Below are 23,976 nucleotides of genomic sequence, written 5' to 3'. Positions count from 1 at the left end.
GCGGAAGTGAATCATCGTGCCTCTATGAAAGCTCGGTCCGAAGAGATGTAGTAGATGGCGGATAGAGACTTCGCAACCGGCAAGCTCTGCAAACTTCGCCAACATATGGAAGACCTTGTAAAGGTAGGGGAAAGCTATGCCGGGCAGATGCGGTAGTAGCGGCAAAACTCCTTCGCCAACGAAGGAAGAGGAAGAGAATAGCCTATCTGGAATGGGTAGGCATAAAATGCACAATACCCAGGCCGGTGAACTTGAACCACGTCATCTCCGACCGGAACCAGGTCAACGTGGGCGGGAATGCCATATTTGGTCCTAAGGGCAGCAAGGTGCTTCGCCTCCATCTCAGACTTCGTAGACTCCGGTTCATGGGTGGGTTCTTTAGAGAATCGGACCTAGAAGTAGGGTTACAAAGGGACGATCTCCTCCACAGTGGGAAAGCTCTCATCCTCTATAACCGGTGATTCTCCGCCACCAGAAGGCATGGCCACCAACAGTGGAGTAGGGTCAAAGATCGTCTCAGCGTTGGGGGTCATGTTAGCCATTTTCCGCTAATGTGTATACGATGGAATAGAAAAAGAAGAAAAGGTGGCAACAGCCGCAGTTGCAGGGAGCAAGAACACAAGAAGGAGAAAGGGAAGCAAGTGCAGGGTTGAAGAAATAAGAGAATGCAAAAGTTCCATTGAGAAGTTTTCACCTCTATATTTATAGACATCAGAGACGTTCGAATCGATGTACGCAACCGCCAGTAGCCCTAGAATCAAAACGACAGGAGCTCGAGGAACGAGGCAACGCAATGGGAAGATGCGCAATGATGATGCATATGTCGTGACGTCACCCTGCACCAGCCCCATGACCAACGACTCTCAAAATGACACGTCATCATTTCAGTTACGAAAACCTCTACTCGATCACCAAGCCAAAAAACCTTTTCCTAAGTTGCCAACTAATAAAGTTCGCTCATCGGGGCCGACCAGAAGGCGACCTCGACAAACGGAGGGACTAGCTGTATGAGTCAAAATCCGGCTTAAGAAATCAGGTGTGGGAAGGTCGTTAAGTGAGAAGACTGTTTCGATTTGGGAGGCCAAGCTGAGGTCGACTGAAGCCCAACGACGAGCAGTCGCTGAGCAAGCCGTTGAAGCCGAGGTCGAGTAGCGAAGAGTAGGAACAACGGCTAGTGTAGTCTTGGGACTAGCGATAGGAATATTCTCTTGAATATTCTTTTTGTTGTACTTTTTTAGGATTTTTAGAGAACATCCCATATATATAGAAGGAGAGAGGAAAAAGGGCACGTGAGATTCATCCTAAGAAAAACTATTGTAAGAAGTTGAGTCTTGAGAAAAATACAAAAGTTTACCTTTCCACGGTGATTGATTTTATCGATTATTCTTCCTTTCTACTCACATGATCCAAGAAAGCATTGTTCATTTTCCTACTTATTGCCATATTTTGTTGTGAGGAGGAAAATCTTCCACATCATTCGATATTTGGGTGAATTGTTCTTCCTATTTACATTTATTGCCATTTTCCATATATATTGCTCATCATTCATCCTTCATTTATTCTCCAAAGTGTGCATTTAATAATTTAATAACCAATTTGGGACATTAAGTAGACGGTACCATTTAAACGTTTAGCTAGATCTTAGAATTATTATGCTTGAGTAGGATTCACCTTTCACCTTAGTTATCTTTTAATTAGTTTAGCAAAGAGTGCTATACTTTTTGGTCAAACAATACCTTTATTCATTTTGATTATTCTTTAATGTAATCGAAAGTGTTTTGTGATTTACGTTTGAATTAAGCTTAAGAAATATTCACAAGAAGTTTCTCTTAGACATGATTCTTGCATATTTTTACTGCACTTCACATTAGTTTATTTGTAAGGTTTAGATTTATTCGAGAGATGAATCTTATCCATAAGAATAAGCTAATCACCTATTGAAATCGCGAGAATCAATAGAACTTTAAGAGTGAAGTTGAACAGAGTTAGATCCTGAATATCAATATTGCACATATCATGTCGCGATCCTTCCTTCTCATATTATTAGTGAACTATCGTATCTCAATTCTCATTTTCTTATGATCAATTAGACTTAGTCATAATTTTAGTTTGTTAGTTGTAGTATTAATCATATCAATTCAAAGATTTATTCATTCTAATAGTGTTAAGCCTTAAATTACTAGAACATTATTTAATTCAATCTCTATAGATACGATACATAAACTATACTATCTTTAACTTACAAGCTTTAGTAATAATTCAATCTCTATAGATACGATACATAAACTATACTATCTTTAACTTACAAGCTTTAGTATTTGTATATTGTATTTTGCACTCGTCACTTTCTTGGTTAAAAGACACTTTTAATTTGAGCCCACCTTTAATTGTACCAACCAACATACATATATATATATATATATATGTGTATGTGTGTGTAAGTCCATATATTCTTAGATGGGGGTGATCCAATAGTGACACGTTCACCTTCCTAATTTTTCTCTCTCTCTTTTTTCCCTTATAAAGGAGGGCGGTGGAGGTTATAATTTTGAGCTCCTGTCACAATTCTAAAAACATGAATATATATTAAAAATATGTATTCGTTTCTCACATTAAGATCTGACATGGACCATTCGTAGTTATGTTTTTGTCCGCGTTTTTTCCACTCGTTACAGGTTTCAAAGTTTTTCCTTTAATGTTTCTTTTAACAAAGATATAGTAAGGTTTGAGCTCATAGGCGAGCTATGATTATATTATGATTATGCCCATTATCATCATGTTGTCACTTCTAACAAGATGTTAGTTAAAAGTTACCTCTTCTTGGAAGTAGCAACGCCACGCTCAGATGCGCATTCAAGATTTCGAAAGGATGAGTGCACTATTATGAAAAGGTGAATCTAGAATTTACACTAAACTGGTTTAACTTTAGTCTCTTACCATAAACCACTATACATTTGAAATTATAGGTTCAAAATTATATTCTTTTTAAAATTTTAGTGATTTTCACAAATATATTTATACTCTGTGCTGAAAACAAGACCGTCCGAAGTGCGATTTTGAACCGCCAACTCCACTTGTAGAGATGCATCCAACATATTACACCATAAGAGTCTTTAAGCATGAGTGTACACATATATTTCAATAATTTTAAAGAAATATAACATTGTTATACATGATTTAAGGAAATGAGTATGAGTTCACGACAACCCATACCCCTTGAGGTAGATTGGCCCCTGGCCACGCTAAGAAGGGTACACTGATCCAATTCCATACTAGCTTGTATCATTTGGATGAGCTAAAAAGATGAAGGAGAGCACATACAAGGAATAAGGTTTGACGTCTTACTCAGCATCTAATATTTACAACAAAAAATACTCTTTTATCATGGTTAAATAATAAATTAAGATAAGAATGTATATTAATTAATTATAATTTAATAATAATTATGTTTATGAAGACATAAATTACGTATTTTATTGTGTGAACATGTGGTCCAAATTAATTTTACCAGCTTACCACTTTAACTTTTTCTCATGGAGCAAATGGTGGGCAAAAGCAGGAAAAAATGCCATAAAAAAGCATGGAAAGGGCAATGTACCAAAATGGAAAATTGGAAAAGGGCAAGTAATGCTAATATTTCATAATCTTTATAGGACCATTGCTTACTACAGTGCAAAACTTTTTCATTAAACGAAGAGAAGAGTGATCGCCATTTCTACTGTGAACGTGAAATGGTTAAAAGTTGGGCCCCGAATTGAATCCACCAGCTACGCAAAACACACAAACGCACACACAAGTATACAGAAAAAGCTGGATCACATTCATTATGGAAATTTGTCTAGTTCATGTGTTAATGTTCCTTGAGCAAGATTTTGTTTATTCGTCAAACGTCTAACAAATACAACGCACAGAACAACAACTAAATGCACAAATTTGAAGTTCACTCTCATAATTGCCCTTGCCTTTGTTTTAAATGATTGGCAATCAAAAAACTACAACAACATACCCAGTATAATCCTACAACTGGGTGTGTACGCAAATCTTATTCCTACCTTTTAAAGGTAGAGATGCTATTTTCGATAGACTCTCGACTTACGAATAGCATAATCACAACAGTTATGACAAAGAAATACAGAAAGAGAAAAAGTATTAACAACAAAAGAAAGAACAGATAGTAATAAAAATCTAAGAATAGGAAATACGAAAGTAATACTAATACTATATGTATGGAAAAGAAATACAAGTTTGAAAAAGAAATACTCTCGATTACCTGCTAACCTACTTGTATGGGTCAAAATTAGACCAAAGAAATTTGGCACGCGAAGACATAAGGACAAGGTCGGACCGTCGTCAATAAAGCTGAGGTCGGACAGGCCAAAGTCGGACCGTCATCAATAAAACCAAGGTCGGGACAGGCCAAGGTTGGACCGTCGTCAATAAAGCTGAGGTCGGACAGGCCAAAGTCGGACCGTCATCAATAAAATCAAGGTCGGACAGGCCAAGGTCGGACCGTCGTCAATAAAGCCAAGGTCGGACAGGCCGAGGTCGTGATGAAACAACTAGTCTGCTTTGGGATCCTCAAAAGGAATATTCTACTGAATATTCCCTCTAATTGTACCTTTTGTAGGATTTTCTATGGATACCCCCCTTATAAATAGGAGGGAAGGACTTCCCCAAAAAGGGGGGCTCTCTCTCTGTCTCCCTCTCCCTCTTTCTAAAAAAGATGTAAACACACCTCTCCAAAGAATTGAGAGGATCAGTGATCCCATACCTTCATCGGATCCAAAATGGGTCATAAGGTTCTTGTATTTGTCTATCATTGATCTTTATTAAATGAAAGAAGACCCGTCTCACTGAAGATCAGGTGAATCTTTTCCTTTATTCATATTTTTGTTAATTAATGCATCTTTACTTATGCCATTAAATCCGATCTTAATCGCTGTCAACATTTATACTCGGCTATGTTTTTCTACTCACATTATTCGTCTCGCATCTAGAGTTAATTATCTTTAACTAGGATTTACCCCTTCATCTTTGATTGATTTGCTTAAAAAGAGTTTAACATCTTTTGAATCAAACAATTTGGCGCCGTCTGTGGGGATTTCCTAGTTAAAATTGTAGTTTTCTCTAGATCTAAAATTCAATTCTAGCAAGTTTGTAGAGTAGCGTCACTGTTCGGGATTGCTGCACAAAAAGAGAATTAAGAAATCTAAGCAAAAAATACTAGTGGATATTTTTCTGTATGGCTGACAAAGTTGCACATCTGTGCCTGCGCACAAGTAGGCCTGAATCACTGTTGATCAAACTAATCCACGCTTATATTTTCAAAACACACAAAAAAAATCCAAAAAGAAAATAATATTAATATAGTAGGGGCCATGTTTAAATATCATGCTTTATGTAAGTTTTTCTTTGTGATAGGGGATGGAAGTGGTTCCATGTCTCCTCCACGCTATATGTTGTGCCGCCTTACGACTTTTTGGTCGGCAGCAGCTCACGTTGCTTATAAATACGGGGACGGTGCCAAAATGCTCTCGTCAAAACCTAAGTGCGCATAAACACTCCCAGAAATTTCAATTCACTCTATCATACGCGGATCGATTGATGTCATCACGCTACCGAATGACAACTCGGTCTATGGACTTTACGGTCAAGGTGAAATAGTTGAAGCCGATGTCCTTGCCTCTATGATAGAAAAAGGCGTTACACATACTTTTGCCAAAAGAGGCAAATATCATTCAATATGAAACTTCTGTATTGAAAAAGAAATGCCAAATCTATACTACTGTTCCTGTCAATATTCTTGCTGCTCTTAAGATAATGTCGAACAATCGTCTAACTACTGAACAACTTTCCATCCTTGGCTACATGCTTATTTCATACTAGCATATCCATGACATTTTATATTCATGCAAGATCGATTTAAGGAAGGGTCGTGCTCCAAAGAATGTGGCATAGACAGTCTATACTAATCTAAATTACCACGGTTGAGAAGACCGAAATTAGCTCTCAAGTATGGAGCATGGCGAATCATCCTCGGGTACGACTCACAGTCCGTCGTCAACCAAAACACGGGGACTTTCCAAATAAAAGAACAAAGGCTACGAAAATATCATGCAGGAATTCATAAGCTACTGCCCGAGTTTGACGAGTATCAACTCGACCAGATACTCGGAGCACAAAACATCGAAACAGATGGCCTTGCCAAACTGGCAGCGGCCACTAAAAGCATAACCAGAGGAGTGAACATGGCCACTCCTCTCCACTCGCCGACCAATTAAATCGAGGTAACGAACGATTTCATTTGGTTTAACTGACTATTTTTCTATATGGAATAGAAGCAGGAGCATTCTCCCAGATACACGACCAGGAAATACATCATATTCTCCAATGCAAGCAAAATTAAGCAAACTGGGACTCCCCAAGGGAACACCCTTTAAGGCCAAAGGGCCTTCGCCAAAGAAGAAGAGTTCGACCTTGATCGAAAGACGACGGGTTAACATTTCGATAAGTCGAAATAACACCCTTTAAGGCTATGGGCCTTCGCCAAAGAAGAAGAGTTCGACCTTGATCGAATGACGACGGGTTAACATTTCGATAAGTCGAAATAACACCCTTTAAGGCCAAGGGCCTCCGCCAAGAAGAAGAGTTCGACCTTGATCGAACGACGACGGGTTAACATTTCGATAAGTCAAAATAACACCCTTTAAGGCTATGGGCCTTCGCCAAAGAAGAAGAGTTCGACCTTGATCGAACGATGACGGGTTAACATTTTGATAAGTCGAAATAACACCCTTTAAGGCTATGGGCCTTCGCCAAAGAAGAAGAGTTCGACCTTGATCGAACGACGACGGGTTAACATTTCGATAAGTCGAAATAACACCCTTTAAGGCCAAGGGCCATCGCCAAAAAGAAGAATTCGACCTCGTCTGAATCAACCTTCGGCCTCGTCCGAATCGACCCTTACGGCCAAGAGCCATCGCCACAAAAGAGGAGGTCGACCTTGTTCAAACCACGACGGGTTAACATTTCGACGAGCTCGAAATAACACCCATACGGCCAAGGGCCATCGCCAAAAAGAAGAATTTGGCCTCGTCCGAATCGACCCTTACGGCCAAGAGCCATCGCCAAAAAAGAGGAGGTTGACCTTGTTCAAACCACGACGGGTTAACATTTCGACGAGCTCGAAATAACACCCCTACGGCCAAGGGCCATCGCCAAAAAGAAGAATTCGGCCTCGTCCGAATCAACCTTCGGCCTCGTCCGAATCGACCCTTATGGCCAAGAGCCATCGCTAAAAAAGAGGAGGTCAACCTTGTTCAAACCACGATGGGTTAACATTTCGACAAGCTCGAAATAACACCCCTGCGGCCAAGGGCCATCGCAAAAAAAGAAGGGGTCGACCTTACGGCCAAGGGCCGTCACCAAAAAAGAGGGGGTCGACCTTATGGCCAAGGGCCATCGCCAAAAAGAGGAAGTCGACCTTATGGCCAGGGGCCTTCGCCAAAGAAGAAGAGTTCGACCTTGATCGAACGACGACGGGTTAATATTTCGACAAGTTCGAAATAACACCCTTTAAGGCCAAGGGCCTCCGCCAAGAAGAAGTGTTCGACCTCGATCGAACGATGACGGGTTAATATTTCGACAAGTTCGAAATAACTCCCTTTAAGGCCAAAGGCCTTCACTAAAAAGAAGAGTTCGATCTCGATCGAACGATGACGGGCCAACATTTCGACAAAATCGAAATAATACCCTCTAAGGCCGTGGGCCTTCACCGAAGAGAATTCGAAATGTCCCTAAGGCCAAGTGCCGTCAGAAAATATAAAGGGAAAGAAAGACCGGGACTCGCCATGCGGGAATCTACCTCGCACCAAAGTCGCGAAAAGCGAAAGCATGGAAAAGTACAAGGCGAATAACAATGAAAAATTCGTCTTTATGCAAAGTCACTGCGCAAGTAGTCGCAGATTACATACGACCCGGATCAATGGTAAAAAAAGACAACTATCTTTTCACTCGGCGTCACCATCGCCACTCTCTTCACCACCATCTCCAAGATATTCTCCATCGGCATCCTCAGCTGCAACCCATACTATTCGACCTCCCCATCCGAATTTCTCGAACTACGATTAATGAAGTCCGCTCACCGAGCTCGACCAAGAGACGACCTCGATAAGCGGAGGGACTAACTGTATGGGTCAAAATTAGACCAAAGAAATTCGGCACGCGAAGACATAAGGACAAGGTCGGACCGTCGTCAATAAAGATGAGGTCGGACAGGCCAAGGTCGGACCGTCATCAATAAAACCAAGGTCGGACAGGCCAAGGTCGGATCGTCGTCAATAAAGCCAAGGTCGGACAAGCCAAGGTCGGACAGGCCGAGGTCGTGATGAAACAACTAGTCTGTTTTAGGATCCTCAAAAGGAATATTCTACTGAATATTCCCTCTAATTGTACCTTTTTGTAGGATTTTCTATGGATACTCCCCTTATGAATAGGAGGGGAGGACTTCCCCAAAAAGGGGGGTTCTCTCTCTGTCTCCCTCTCACTCTTTCTAAAAAAAATGTAAACACACCTCTCCAAAGAATTGAGAGGATCAGTGATCCCATACCTTCATCGGATCCAAAAAGGGTCACAAGGTTCTTGTATTTGTCTACCATTGATCTTTATTAAATGAAAGAAGATCCGTCTCACTGAATATCGGGTGAATCTTTTCCTTTATTCATATTTTTGTTAATTAATGCATCTTTACTTATGCCATTAAATCCGATCTTAATCGCTGTCAACATTTATACTCGACTATGTTTTTCTACTCACATTATTCGTCTCGGATCTAGAGTTAATTATCTTTAACTAGGATTTACCCCTTCATCTTTGATTGATTTGCTTAAAAAGAGTTTAACATCTTTTGAGTCAAACACTACTGTCCTAATCTCGATCCCAGCGGCGGTTCATAAATTGCTCGGGTTGGCTATTGAGTGGAGACTTGAGGTACAACTGCTCGGCCTCCGTAGCCCCTAAAGTTCCCTTCTTCTTTATCTTAGATGTGTACTTTCCTCAGACAGTTTTATTTTTATTCTAACCTTTACTTGTACTATTCTAGTAGCTCGTGCACTTGTGACACCAGATTCGGGTTGTATTAGAGATTTCAGTTATTATGTTTTCTGCTCTTTACTTCAGAATTTATTTCAGTTATTTCGATTTCTTTATTATCATTTCATTTAAACTGTTAAAAATGGATAAATTACTCTAATGTTGGCTTGCCTAGCAAGTGAAATGTTAGGCGTCATCACGGTCCCGAGAGTGGATTTCCGTGTCGTTACACGGAGGGAGTAACTTTTTGGAGTTTTTCAATTTTTCGAAAAATTTTGATATTTAACTTCAAGTGAAATTTGAAAATTTAATGGCAAAAAACTAATTCCGAAATTTTTTTTCCAAAAAAGGTAAAATTTTTTTTTCCAAACATGCCCTAAGAATAGGAAAGACTAGAATAACACTAATACAATATGTATGGAAAGAATACAATTTTGAATAATAAATACTCTCAATTACTTATTAACCTACTGCCCTAATTATCGACCTTCACATATTTTTTTTACGAAGGATTATGTCCTCAGTGAGTTAAAAATATGATATATCTTGCGTGACAATCAAACATGATAATTAAATTGTTAAGTTGCAACCTGCTTATTTCCTCGAGTACAGTAGTAGAAATTTAGGTTAGCAAAAGGTCAGATAGACCTTTATTTTATTGCAACATGGCCTTAAAAGGGGACTGCATCTAAGCCACTTTCTTGATTAAAAATCTCAAGTTTCTTTTGTCATTTACACATTTAATAATATTTCCAACAATTACTACCTAAGTATTTAATAACCAAGTCAGGAATGTGAGACACACAGAGAGAACCTGCAAAGGAGAGAAAAAAGACAAATCGCTCCTCATCTTCTACCTCTCTCTCTCTCTTTTCATGGGTATTGGGTTTTGGCTAGTGTGAACATTACAGCCACCATTACCAATGTCTATGAAGTCCAAAACCCTAATAAACAACAATAATTCTTTAGTTTTATAGTACAAGTTACATTTTCCCAATATCTGCAGCTTCCTTTGACTAAACATTTAAGAACAAGAGACATCTCGAGTTCCTTTTACGCATCAAGTATGCCTCCTGTCACTAAAATTTTCTTATTCTGCTTCATTACTTCCTTTTCCCCTCTAATTAATGCCACCCTCAATCTTACCCTTCCTCACCAGCATCCCTCCCCTGAATCTGTGGTTCAAGATGTTCAGAGGTAAAAAAATGTGGGTTTTAATTAGCTCATTACTGTATTTTATCTGTTGATACAGATCTATCTGTTGTTAATTTTCTACATTCTCTCTGTTTCTCAGGAGGGTAAATGAGTCTATTGCGAGAAGACAAATACTTGAAACAACTGTTAGAGACAGTAGTAATAAATGTCTAACCGGGAATCCAATAGACGATTGTTGGCAATGCGACTCAAACTGGGCTAAAAACCGACAGAGGTTAGCCGACTGCGGCATTGGGTTCGGTCAAGGTGCAATGGGTGGAAAAAACGGTCAGATCTACGTAGTCACCGACTCCTCCGACAGAGACACTGTAAACCCTACTCCGGGCACTCTCCGGCACGCCGTCGTTCAAGAGGAACCTCTCTGGATCGTATTCGCCGCCGACATGGTTATTAAGCTGAAGCATGAGCTTATTGTAAACAGCTACAAAACCATCGACGGCCGCGGCGCGAATGTTCAAATTACCGGCGGCGGATGCATAACGTTACAGTACGTGAGCAATGTGATTATACACAATGTTCATATTTACAATTGTGTCCCTTCGGGTAATACTAATATACGGTCGAGTCCAACGCATGTTGGGTATAGAGGCAAATCGGACGGTGATGGGATATCCATATTTGGATCTCGAAATATCTGGGTTGATCATTGTGCATTATCTCATTGTACTGATGGCTTGATCGATGCTATCATGGGGTCCACTGCTATTACTATTTCGAATAGCTATTTTAGCCATCATGATGATGTCATGCTCTTGGGACATGATGATAAATACTTACCAGATTCAGGAATGCAGGTAGATATTTTAATTTTTTTTTTTTGTATAAAAATATGATTTTTTGGGGTTGTAAGTGTAATTTTGAAAACTTCAGGTGACAATAGCGTTTAATCATTTTGGAGAAGGGTTAGTGCAAAGAATGCCAAGGATTAGAAGAGGATATGTACATGTGGTGAACAACGATTTCACAGAATGGCAAATGTATGCAATCGGTGGTAGTGCAAGTCCTACTATTAATAGTCAGGGCAATCGCTATACTGCTCCTGATGACCCTAATTTGAAGGAGGTAAAATTTTTCTTTTCTTTCTTTATCTTTTATTTTTGGTTATTTTTTCTTTCTTCTTAAAAGCTCTATTATACTATTGCTCCCGCTTCAATTTTATCGAGAGCCAAATTATGTGAAATTTGACTAATTTTTTAAAATATTATTTTTATCATATTGAAATGAGAAAGTCACCCCTTATAATACTTTTTGTATTTTAAAATATTGAGTTGAACTTATCCAATATAGCTTCAAAATTTAGTTAAAATAACTCTCGATAAACGAAATATTTCGATAAACGAGATATGCATCAAACGGATGTAGTACTCCCTCCGGCCCAAAATAAGTGATTTTTGGATGTTTTCACACAAATTAAGAAATCTACCTTTTAGCATTAATTAGCAATAGAATTGACCATATTAACCTTTACTATCTCTCATAAAGACTCCTAACACATATTCCAACACCATTTACTTCAAGGACAATGTAGGAAAAAAATAATTAATTCATTCTTGAAATCTAGAAAAATCGCTTATTTTGGACCACAAGAAAAAGGCCAAAAAAATCACTTATTTTGGACCGGAGGGAGTAATAATTAGTAATGTTAATTATTAATCTTGTTTTCCACAAATTGAAGATTATGGCTTAATGATCTCTTGGAAATCTAGTAAACTTTTTTTTGACTTATGTCGCCACATTTGTTCTCTTTGGATGACTTGCCAAGGATGCGCGTGGTGAACACGCTACCACTGATTCACACTGTTTTCTAGCAAGATGGATGAGCGCGTTGAAAATAGTAATTTTTGTTTAGTTTAATAATTGTTGAAAATAGTACTCTCCCCTGTTCACATTCCCTTCTACTTATATCCTCAGTGCTAAAAATATGTTTTTACTTTTACTTGTCCATTATACTAATAGCCCGTTTGGCCAAGCTGCAAAAATCAACTTATTTTGAGAAGTGCTTTTTTCCCAAAGTGCTTTTCTCACAAGTACTTTTGGTGAGAAGCAGTTTGTGTTTGGCTAATTAGTTTGAAAAGCACTTCTGAGCAGCAATTAGTGTTTGACCAAGCTTTAAAAAACTGCTTCTAAGTGCATTTTTCTTAAAAGTGCTTCTCAAAAAAGTGTTTTTGGAGAGAAGCTACTTTTTTCTGCTTCTCCAAAACTGCTTCTGCTTCTCCTCAAAAGCACTTTTTTTCCTTCCAAAAGCTTGGCCAAACATGCTATAAATCTTGAGAAATACAATCTTTTTTTTCTTCATGTTTTATCCTTATCGTTAACTACTTGTACCACAAACTATTTCTCAAAACTTTTGAAAATGCCATCATTATTATGGGTACAATTATAAAATACATGCTTTATTTTTATTTTTTAATAAAGTGAGTGCAAAGTTAAAAGTGGATAACTAAAAGTGAATGGAGAGACTACTAAGTATTTTCATGGTTACATTCTTGTGGGACAACAATTAAGAAGAACTTAGTGACAATTGTGGTTTTAGTATTTCAATTATTAGTCAACTACTTTTGATTCGCATGATACTTAAAATAAATATTTTAAATGTATATGGAGTTAACTGGTATTGTTGTTGTTGTATAAGGAGTTAACCGGTGTTTCCAATGGCATTCAGCGTAGATTTCTCATAAAGTATTTCTGATACTAATGCTTTAAAAAATTGAATATAAGAACCGTTTCTTTTTCTCGTTTAACTCAATATCAATGTGGGATGGGTTCAAATTTTCTGTTATTTGGAAAATATAGTAACTTTGTTTTTGGATTTTTTGTGGGGAACAGGTGACAAAGCGGGAGGACACAGACACTGGGAAATGGAATGACTGGAACTGGAGGAGCGATGGCGACGTTATGGTTAATGGTGCATTTTTTGTGCCTTCAGGGCAAGGCATTAGCACCCAATATGTCAAAGCTTACAGCGTCGACCCCAAATCCGCCCTTCTCATCGATCAGCTCACCAAAAATGCCGGTGTCCTTGGTGGCCCCAGGTACCCCCCCACCCAAGAAACTTTTCTCCTCTATTCTTAGCTAGCGTTTGACCATAGATTCCAAATTTATTTTGAAAAATCTGATTTGGGTGAAGTTTGGTTTGAAGATGAAAATGTGTTTGGACATACGTTTTCAAAACATATTTTCCAACTTTATTTTGGAAAAACATGTATATAATTCCCAAGTTTTAGGATTTTGGCCCAAATTCAGCTCAATAGCTGATTTTGGGATTTGAAATTTGCGATTTGGGGTTTGGCCAAAATATGGGCAAAATTTATGGCCAAACACGAGTTTTGAAAATAAATCTCAAATTTATTTTGGCAAAACTCATGGCCAAACGGGGCCTTACTTTCAAGTTTCAACCCATTGTTTTTTTTTTCGTATTCCCAAAACGAGAACTTGAGTTAATGCACCCAAGTTCGTAGAATTTCAAACATTATTCTTTTCTTAATTTTCTTGAAATGAAATTAGTATATAAATATTGCAGAAAAAGTAATACTATAAGTCACAAATTAGTTATACTTAAAATTTAAAAGACTTTAAGGGGTGGTTTGATACAAATGATAAAGATAATAATTTCGAGATAGAATTTGAGATTATATTTATCTCATATTTGATTATAGGTATAACTAATCACGAGATAAGTTTTATACTAAAATGTCAGGATTAGCTATTCCATTATAAAAGGCGGAATAACTAATATCATAGGATGTGAGATCCTTGTTTATCTTGCCATTGTACCGAATGATCCCTTAGGGGTCGTTTGGTTCGAACACGAGTTATGCAGGGATTAATAATGTAGGTGTTAGTTATATAAATAGTTATGTAGAGATTAATTATGTAGGATTTAGTTATGCAGAATTAATGCAGAGTTTAATTATCATCAATGGCATCACAAATATCTTTGGACTTGCATAAATTAAATAAGGATTTAAACATGCAAACAATTCTTATTTTGAATCGATTCTCCACTTGAGAGGAAAAATCGTTTTACGGATTATTATATATTATAGTGTATGAATGAGAGCTTATATGAACTTATGAAGTAACTGATGAAGAACAGTTTTTTTTAGAGGGTCGAATCCGAATGAAGAGAAAATAAATTTAAAAAGAGTATAAAGTTGAGATATGATCAGCAGCGATATAGGAGGGAAAATTGTGATTTTCCTATTCTTTTAATCATTTTTCTTTCTTGTCGTCTTGTTTTTTTATTTGCGTTCATTTCCGTAAAGTGGTCAGATGGCCCACCAATCGGGTATCAAATGTAATGGACCCTCATTCATCTTTTGTTGGTTGTAATTCATGCATAACAAATTTTTTCTACGAAGCTAGGCCTCATAGATCCACGTGATTATGTGGGGGTGTTTGACAGTTAAAGCCAATGCACAACACCGGTAAGCCTATCCAGCCTTGTAGTCTTGAATTGCCTTTTCGGCCTTGGCGTTTTAGTTGTCAAAATTCTAGGAAAGTATAGGGACCATTGCATACTTGCAATTAGGAGTGGCAAACGGGCGAGTCGGATATAGTTCGGGTCGAAAATAGGTAATGAAAAAATGGATAAATTATCCGATCCGGCTCATATTTAATACAGGTAAAAAATGGGTTATCCAATGGATATTATGGGTAACCATATTATCCATGACTTCTTGCATATGATCACTTTTGGGAGAATCCTTAGTCTTCCTAACTTGAGGAACCCCCATTTTGAGGCTTTATAAATGTAAAAGTTAGACTCATTGGTTATCCATTTCCTAAATGGATAATATGGTTCTTATCCATATTTGACCCGTTTTTAAAATGTTCATTTTCCAACCCAATTTTTAATGGATAATATGAGTGGTTAACTGTTTTCTTTTAACTATTTTGCCACCCCTATTTGCAATTCAAGAGGAATATGGTCCTTTTATTAGCTTTGGCAGTGATTTTGTTGGGGTTGAAATTAACATTTTACATTAATAGTTAAAAAGAACATATAAGATGTAAATACTTTTAACAATGTAAGAACTTTCGAAAAACCCATGCAAACAATATGTACTCTTCTTTGTGTTGGTTTACTTATAACCTTGTCTCAAAGACACTACTGCACGGACCATATAGACCAAAAATTTCTTGAAAAATAAAAGGTATACACGAATGTTTCAGCAGGGTATTGGAATCCTGCCCGTGAAGGGGGTAGGAATTGTTTAAGCTTTCAAATAGAACATTATTCCGAAATTATTACAAATCATTTTTCATGACCATTATACCCTTTGTGGAGAGAGTGAGTCAAATTTTTGTTCTTTAAAAATATATTATGAGCAATAGGAATTGGTCAAATGTTCAGACAGTAAGCTGCTCTGTAACCACGACCTGCAACAGCGCCTAGAATATTTCATTTTACTCGTTAGAGAGTTGTAGGGCAGGGCAAAAAGGTCATATAGCTGTTTAGCATGTGGGAGATGAAGTTATATTCTCTGGTTCATGCTTTCCAGCCATGAATGTGGACCCACTGCTATAGAAAAATTTCAGTGGCCCCTCTTCTCATACTTATAAATCAAAGCTTGGACAACTTTTTACCGAAATTGCTCATTTTTTAAGACCAATTTTTATAAAGATAAATTTTATTGAGTTATTTCTTTTGTATGTATAATGTGCTTGATAGTTGTTACAAATCTAATTATTGGTTAGTTGAAAGAGTTTACTTATTGCCTTTATTTATTTACTAGTATTAATTTTCTAATTATTCTGTTTGGCAGTTCTGTGATATTTGTTAAATAAGTGTTTTTATATTTCGTAGTAGTAAAAAATCATTGTGCGCTGTTATTATTTAAACATACTAATTTGGTAGTATGTTTTATTTGGTATTTGTTAATTATAATAAACGGACTAATTAGCGTTACAAAGTATAATTAGGTGTGCATGCCAATTATAGAGGAATTTTTAGGTATTGTGCGTATATTTGCACATATGCTAAGTTTTCTAAGCTTTTATCCATCGATGTCAGATTTTCACTAATCTCTACAAAATTACCTGTAAAGGTGACTTGATTGTATAAATAGTTTTTAACTCGTTAATGCATACAATTTAAGCTCTAAATTATTATATGGTCTCTCTTCCCACAGCCCACCTGCACAGGGGCGCAAATAGTTGGTTGCGGGTTCGGCCGAACCCATTAGCTTTTGTTCAAACCCTATATTTGTTCAAACCCAATAATTTCAAAGGATTATAATTTTGAACCCATAAGGTTTCCAAGTCCTCCATTTTAGTTTTCTGCCTCTCTTAACTTTTCATGGACTGGTGTAACAATCTTCCTTTATATAACAGGGATAACAGTATGAGCATGTCATCCAAAGGAGGCATTACCGGAGGCGGCGGTGGCGGCGGCGATCATGCCGAGTCCACCAGCGGCGATGTCGACATGTTCGGAATGATATTCAGCGGTACTGGTGCATCTTCTACAGGATCATCACCATCACCTACACCCACCCCAATCTTACTGTCCTTTTTAATTATTCTGACTTTGTACATAATCACCAAACAAGGCGGTCAATTATCTATACCATTATTTCTCTTGCTATAGCATTTTAGGACAGCACATTTGTTGTATTATTCAATTATTATTATGGAAATGAAAGTTTTCATTTCACATGATTAGTCATATTCATAGGAGCCCCACATTTTGTACATCGATTGATTGGTAGGAATATTAGAGAGGCATCATATAGGCTGTTAATTATGGAATGAGTACTGTGCTTTCACCTATTTTTATTTATATCTTGTGGGCTTATTGGTTGGGTTTTCGTCTCCATCGATTGTGCTGATCCTCTAGTTTTTAATTCCTCTTGTTTCCTTAAGAGGAAATCATAAAGCAGCCAGTAATGGGAGATCATAAAGGAGATATGATAATGACATTCTATCAGTAAATTTAGCATTATTGTCGCTCATGGTAGGCTTTTAATTCTCACTCTGGTTATCAATTTTTAATACTGTTGTGATCTGCATGCTTGCTTGGAGTCGAGGGTCCACGGGAAACATCTCTATCTACATAAGGCAGGGGTAGGAGTGCTTATTGGCCAGATAATCACGCTTAACGGTTCGGCTTATTGGTTATCGAATTACAAATATAGTAATTCGCTAGCCATCCAATAAGACAACGAGCGGATTGGTATTGGATTGACAATTATCGGGCGGTTATTGGACGGTTTATCGGCTAAACCAATTTTTTTTTTTTAACAATCAATACCAAACGGCCAAATACATAGTTCTAACTCTCTGTTAGTTGTAATTGCTTTTCTTGATTAGAAGCGAAAGACGACTGCCAATGCCATTAGCTACAGACAGACGACAGTTCTATTGAGAATTAGAAAATAGGGAATTAGCCATTTAGGTTTTAATAGTACTCTATACACATAGGGGTAAAAGTATAAATATAAAAAATTTTAACGTGTTAACGATTTACCCGATAAGAAAATTAAGTAATTCGCCCCCAAATCGTTAAGCAGTTAATTATAAAATCTCAATCCGTTCACCATCCATTACTCCGATAATCCGATACCAATAAGCCTTCGGTTCGATTCGGTTAACGATTTCAATTCGGTTTTGAACAGCCCTAGGTAGGGGTAAAGTTGCGTACACATTACCTTCCCCAGATCTCACTGGGCTTCTTTATTTCTTCAAATTTGGATGGCTTCTTTATTTCTTCAAATTTGTATGTTCTATCGACAAATTTGTAAACGATAGGGCTAAATGAATTGTTGGCATCACAGACTGACTCAGTAGCTTCTATAATACATGTATTGAGAGACGAATTGCATGCTTTGCTTTCTTACAATATGGAGACGCAGTAGACTAAGAATTTTATTTAACTGATTACAAAGGACAACCTTGTTATTCACGATGAGAGAGTATGATTTGAGCAATAAGTGGAAATGGCACACAGGGGACCATAATGCCTTCCAATAGAGGAAGGCTCTCTTCTACAAAAGCATAAAAACAAAAACAAAAGACACTAAAGACGTCCAATCTGTTTCACTAACAATAAACATAACGCTGCGACGTTTCTACTAATTTACTCTACTCGTCAGTATTCATGCATAGTAACTACTAGCTGCTTCCAAACAAGACGGCATACAGTTACCCTACTGTACTCCATACCACCAAACTGCAGCGGAGATCAACTAAAAGTCAACATCTTCCACATAGATGGCACTTCAGTAACGGTCAAAGGAAGGTGGGCGTCCTCCCCTTTGAGGGCGGTCATAAGGTCCCGCTCTATCTCTGTAGCTTCTTCCTTCTCGGGCTGGCCCTCCAGCTTCATATCTGTCACCCACACCTCTCGGGCCTACATCCCTATTAAAACCTCTCTCTTTGCCATAACCATTCTGAGGGTAGCGGTCAGAACCTCCATACCTGTTGCCCAAGCGATCACCACCAGGAGGGTACCTAGATATCAAAAAGAAGTCATATTTGGTGAGACAACTAATACCACTTCACACTTAACACTAAACAAGAAAAGAAGAAGAGGGGAAAAAGAAGATAAAAAAGCAGCACCACCTCAAACAATTATATTTCTTGGGGAGTTGGGGGTCAAATTGTGATACCACTGCATTATTGTCAGTTTTTATAAAGTACCTGTCACTAGTGTATCGATCACGGTTCCCGTATCTGCTGTCATAGCGCTCCCTATCAGCATAGTTCCCTCTATCATACCGGTCATCCATGTACCTATCACGGTCACCTCCAAACCTATCACCACCATACCTAGAACGAGGGGGTGTTAGTGGTCGAGCACCACGGCCACCTCCTTCTAATGGACAGTCTCTGGCCCAATGGCCAGGGCGACCACAGCTGAAGCAAGTGTCTTGCCCAACTGACCTATTACCCCCACCATAGCTTGCCCTGCCACCTGATAGGTAACCTCCACCATAGCCATGGTCAGGATCCTCACTTCCCATCTTTGGTTGGGCCTTGTTCACTGTGATTGGCCTATCACCAAACTCTGCACCATCCATTTCTCTTATCGCGTCCTCCATTGCCCGGCGATCTGCATATGTTAAAAACCCAAATCCACGAGGGCGACCAGTGTCTCTGTCCAGCATAACCTATGGGACAAAAAGTTCAGAAACTAATGCCAGAAAACACACATCAAATAGAAGAGCTTAGTTCTTCGAACCCCATGATAATATATATAAGTGTGAGATAGTCAAACTGATGATGAGCATTATGTATCAGGATATTATCCTTTACTCTTTTCATCAAGTATCTGGAGCATCAAATGGTAAAAATAAATATCTGTAAGACTAAAAATGTTTTGGCTCCTTTCTTTATACTATTAGAAACTGTTTAACTGGCTTGGGTTGAGTTATAGCGTAAAAATTGTTGGATCAATACATGTATATGGAAGCTATCTCAACCATCAAAACAAGAGCTTTCTTTCAGAACGTTACTGAGGAAAACAAATTTGCTCAAACCCAGCCAATTTAAACACGGGTACTCAATCTATCACAATGGACTGTCACCAAAATTCAGAAAAAAAAGTCAGTATCATAACCTTATTGCTCTCTGTCCATATCTGCAAAAATGATGACCTATCCTACACACATATACCGAGACATGATTGGACCCAAGATACAATCAAAGAAGTCAAAAATAGAATGCTTCACGCTTTAAGTCAGAGATTGTTATCTAAGTCTATAAATAGGCATGAAACATCAAGTGTAACACGACTTTCAAAGGCTTTAGAATGATTCACGTTGGACCCCTCATAATTGGTATACAAGATTAATCTTGGGACCAAAAGGAAAAGGAAGGGACATTTCTATTGTATTGCTTCCATCATTTTCAAGGTTTTTTGCTCAAGTACCTTCCCTTTCTGCCATGCCTCAGCCTTCATTTACTGATCTGAAGGTGTTGACAAATTTCACGGTTTTGTTTACATGAAAGGAAAGTATTGACTTCCCAGGAAAGTTATTCAGATTTTAGCCATTGTTTCAAAATCCTCAATCATCCTTAAATTATGGCTTTTAATTTGTGCTTTGTAAAGTAACTGATAGCTATATTTTTGGTGCAGTACAAATGCTGCATATTATTCGGATCATGTATTGAGGAACTCCTTGCATATTTAAAAGACAGAAAGTCACTGATACTTTTGTACTCGGAAAGTAGCTTCTTAGGGCTGAATTTTTATTTCTTTCAAAAGGTTTTTGAGGCTGAAAAATCAAAATTTAGCATTCAACTCCAGATTTCTTTTTTTTTTTTTTTGGAAATGGAAATCTTTGTTAATTTAATTCATGATAAAGACTTCACTTCTCAAGTCAACCAATTTTATAAGTGTGCATGCAGCAATGACACAAATGGTAGGCAATGAAAATAAAGTTGGTAAAACCGACTGCTACACGTATTCTTAATCACATTACTAAAATGAGAATGGAGGATCCCGAAGAATCATATTTAGAGCAAGGTCTAGGAATATAAAAGTAATTAAGGATGATAATACATTAAAAATGGCAAAGGAGTCTTACTTGGGCAGCAGAATCTGCAGTCCTGCAGATTTCACTCATCTGACCCCATTAGGTTGACTCAGATCAAATGTACCCAATGAAGTCGATGCCAATAACAGCAAAACATAAAACAACAAATATGAAGGCATTCTAACGTCTCGGATAAATTCTTGACAATGCCAATTGATCCGATTTAAGGCCATATACTTTCCTTCACTTATTTCAACCACTAACGAGTGCCAAGCAAATATATGGCAGAAGTATATCTAAGCCATAGGTGATTGACCATGCTGAGAAAGCTCAGCTGCAAGATACCTTTTTGAGGAGCTCTCCGTGTTAGATTTCCCAAAAACATATGCTATTATTTCAGTTATTATGCAAGACACTGATCTTCATTCAGCTAACTTTTCCAGCAACAGTTCAACTAATCTTAATTAAGAACATCCACCAACTAACGACATTTCAACTTCCCCTCTTCAGCTGTTGACTAGAAAGCCGTCAAAGAAGATGAAGCCGACCTTCATAATCTTAAGCCAGCTTCAGCATACAAAATGCATTTCAAAGTGAATGGACAACTAAGATGCCAAAAAACAAATCCAAAGCAATATATCATTGACCATAAAAATCTGAAAAGTAAAACACTTGATTGTTTTCACTAGGTTGTTTGAAGAACTACTACTCTTCAGACTTGAAGAGTATGTCATCTTCTGATGTTCCAAAGTGGAAACGAACTAAAAACACTGAAGCAACAATCCAATCCTCAAATAAACAGAAGATACCTAGATCTTATGGCTTTCAACATGTCAAAAATCGAGTTTCCTCTTGATTGTGGAACATATAAAGTGAAGCAGGGTGTTTGATAAGTGCCGCTACAGCTTCAAAATTTTGTTCCCTGATTTTCTTTAAAACAAACTCAAAAGAACGCGCAGACTACGAGCACCACAAACATAAGGAGGTGAAACAGACAACAATGTAGAAAGCTAACGGTCTCAATATCCTCATAGCATCTAAAGCAGAAGCACGGAAGTCGTTATGTTTCTCTTGTGAACTTCATGCACCAAGATCTGATGCAGCTTACAGTCCAAAGAAATTATCGAAGGGACAAATTTCCAAGGATCTCAGAGATCACAAATTAGCAAAGAAATAGCAGATTTGAAAAATCAGCTAATAAGAGAAAATGATACTTTCTCATGTTCCTTCCAAAGCACTTAGAATTCGTGTCTAACATCTGGTCCCTCGAACTAGGGAGTATGACACCAACTACTAGTAAAAAGAGCAGACAACATTTTCCAATCATATTCGTCTTGCAGGACGCCAAAACCAAGAGGTGCCATTCTCGGAAGCTGTCTGCCAACTCAACTTGAAGACATGTTCAAACTGGACACAAAGCATAGTTTATGCATTTGAAATTCATCTCTTGATGGACTGAATTCCCATTAAAAGCAGAAAAATGCATGATTACTGGTCACAGCTACGCATGATCGAAGCAACTTGCGTCTAAAGCTAATTCTACTCTCTATTCCCACATTTGACGCATCTCGCAAGGTAAAGAGGTTTACTGAACGTTAATGTCAGTTGACTGCTATGCTTCTAACTCTGAATGAAGAAAATTGTCTTCAATCCGAGGCCAACATGCAGCAATCAAGTCCAGAAAGAGAAAGGATTTCAATTCAAACCGTTCATACAGGGACCCAGAGCTTTAGACCCAGAGCACAATTTCTTAATCGGCTGCAATCCGCATCAAAAAGCAAACTTCCGGACAAGTTATTTCTGAAATTGAATCTGATGTTCATCCAAATTACTCTCAAATGTTTCTTTAAAGCAAATCTCTCAAATCTTAAATGCAATTAAAGGTCAACAGCCTTTTGTGAATACTCTAGCGAGTGAATAAAAAACAAGCTGCTGAGCAGATTCTAGTATCTCAAATGGTACACTCCCAAAAACTTAGCACATCCCGATGAACTAATGACTTCCTCATACTAATCCATTTAAGGCATTTCGACTCTATAAGAAGCCAGATCCACAACAAATTGAGGAAAGTTAATAATAAGTAATCAAAGTGAGACAACTACAGAACATAACAAGACATAGTCCTCAACTTCAAGCAATCTAGGGGATTTCAAAAAACAAAGACTGTCCCTGCCAATCCTTTCCACAGAACACAAACTATAAAGAGAACGAAGAAACAAAAATTAAAACAGAAAACCATTTTGATCTCATGGTTGATCTTTAAAACATTTCCTTTGCTAAAGCAGACATATATCTCACCACAATTTTTGCAGCTCCAGAGACAAGCTACAAGGAGCAATGTACAATCTGTTCCACAGCTATTATTGGATGTAGATAAAGAAGCAACACTTAGGCACCACGCTATAAAAATAGGGTTGCTTTACATACCATGGTCAGAAATACCTTTTGTCTTAATCTAACTAAGCCAATTATTAATCACAAGACGCAAATAAAAGAGTTTCAACAATATAGATAACCAGATGGATTTTGAATCTTCTTGAGCCTCACTTAAAAATATGCCACAAAAATAGACGTTTTATAATCAAGAAAAAATACATCCCTTACTTGCTAGAACAAAAGGTCAATAAACTTCAACAAAAAAACTCACAAAAAAATTCTAAAAAGAACACAGATTTATTTTATTATATCTATACCACAATTATCATATAAATGATCAATTTTGAGTTCCAATTTTCAGAGTCGAACAAGAAATTCAGCTACACACAAACAGGCAGAAAATCGCCAATTAATGTAACAAATTGCATCAAATTCGAACGATAAACATAAAATACAAGTATTTTACGGAAAATAGCGAACCTGACAATCAACAATTTTACCGAAAGGGCTAAAGGCATCTTCCAGCTGACGTTCAGTGATGTCCGATGATAACCCTCCTACAAATATTCGATAATCTCCCACCTTCCCTGACATCTTAATTCAACCAGTAATTCTCACGAAACCCTAAAATTGAGCAACTACCGAATTTCAACAGCCGAACCCTAGCCAGATTCTGAAAAGTACGTCGGAGATTCAGAGGAAAAAAAAGATGCGTCGAACGTTTTCTCCGTTAGAAACCCTCAACTGCTCTCCTTTTTGGAGTTCTTTTTACCTTTAAATATGTTGCACCAGTATGTCCCTCGTAGTTTTTAAG

The 23,976-nt window shown here is 37.7% G+C and overlaps 2 protein-coding genes across 4 annotated transcripts; one reads left to right on the top strand and one right to left on the bottom strand.

The window, feature by feature from the left end:
- Positions 1 to 9,873: 9,873 nt before the first annotated feature.
- On the top strand, positions 9,874 to 17,089 carry LOC109242686 (probable pectate lyase 5). 2 transcript variants are annotated; one of them, XM_019409527.1, is made up of 5 exons: positions 9,874 to 10,287; positions 10,385 to 11,099; positions 11,176 to 11,367; positions 13,132 to 13,337; positions 16,642 to 17,089. In XM_019409527.1, exons 1-5 carry the CDS (start codon positions 10,157 to 10,159, stop codon positions 16,895 to 16,897), a joined length of 1,500 nt encoding a protein of 499 aa, XP_019265072.1. In that variant the 5' UTR covers positions 9,874 to 10,156; the 3' UTR covers positions 16,898 to 17,089. The 2 variants fall into 2 exon arrangements, with proteins under 2 accessions (XP_019265072.1, XP_019265073.1); XM_019409528.1 differs by having other exon boundaries at positions 9,874 to 10,297; positions 16,642 to 16,912.
- Positions 17,090 to 18,113: 1,024 nt separating this feature from the next.
- On the bottom strand, positions 18,114 to 23,952 carry LOC109242684 (glycine-rich RNA-binding protein RZ1C-like). 2 transcript variants are annotated; one of them, XM_019409526.1, is made up of 4 exons: positions 23,643 to 23,952; positions 20,838 to 22,820; positions 18,949 to 19,418; positions 18,114 to 18,759 (listed from the first exon to the last, which is right to left on the bottom strand). In XM_019409526.1, exons 2-4 carry the CDS (start codon positions 20,874 to 20,876, stop codon positions 18,528 to 18,530), a joined length of 741 nt encoding a protein of 246 aa, XP_019265071.1. In that variant the 5' UTR covers positions 20,877 to 22,820; positions 23,643 to 23,952; the 3' UTR covers positions 18,114 to 18,527. The 2 variants fall into 2 exon arrangements, with proteins under 2 accessions (XP_019265071.1, XP_019265070.1); XM_019409525.1 differs by lacking the exon at positions 20,838 to 22,820 and having other exon boundaries at positions 23,643 to 23,935.
- Positions 23,953 to 23,976: the final 24 nt, after the last annotated feature.

Source organism: Nicotiana attenuata, unplaced genomic scaffold (assembly GCF_001879085.1).
Source record: "Nicotiana attenuata strain UT unplaced genomic scaffold, NIATTr2, whole genome shotgun sequence".
Taxonomy (NCBI): Eukaryota; Viridiplantae; Streptophyta; class Magnoliopsida; order Solanales; family Solanaceae; genus Nicotiana; species Nicotiana attenuata.
The sequence above is the reverse complement of the archived record's forward strand: the minus strand, read 5'-3'. Positions and strand labels throughout refer to the sequence as shown.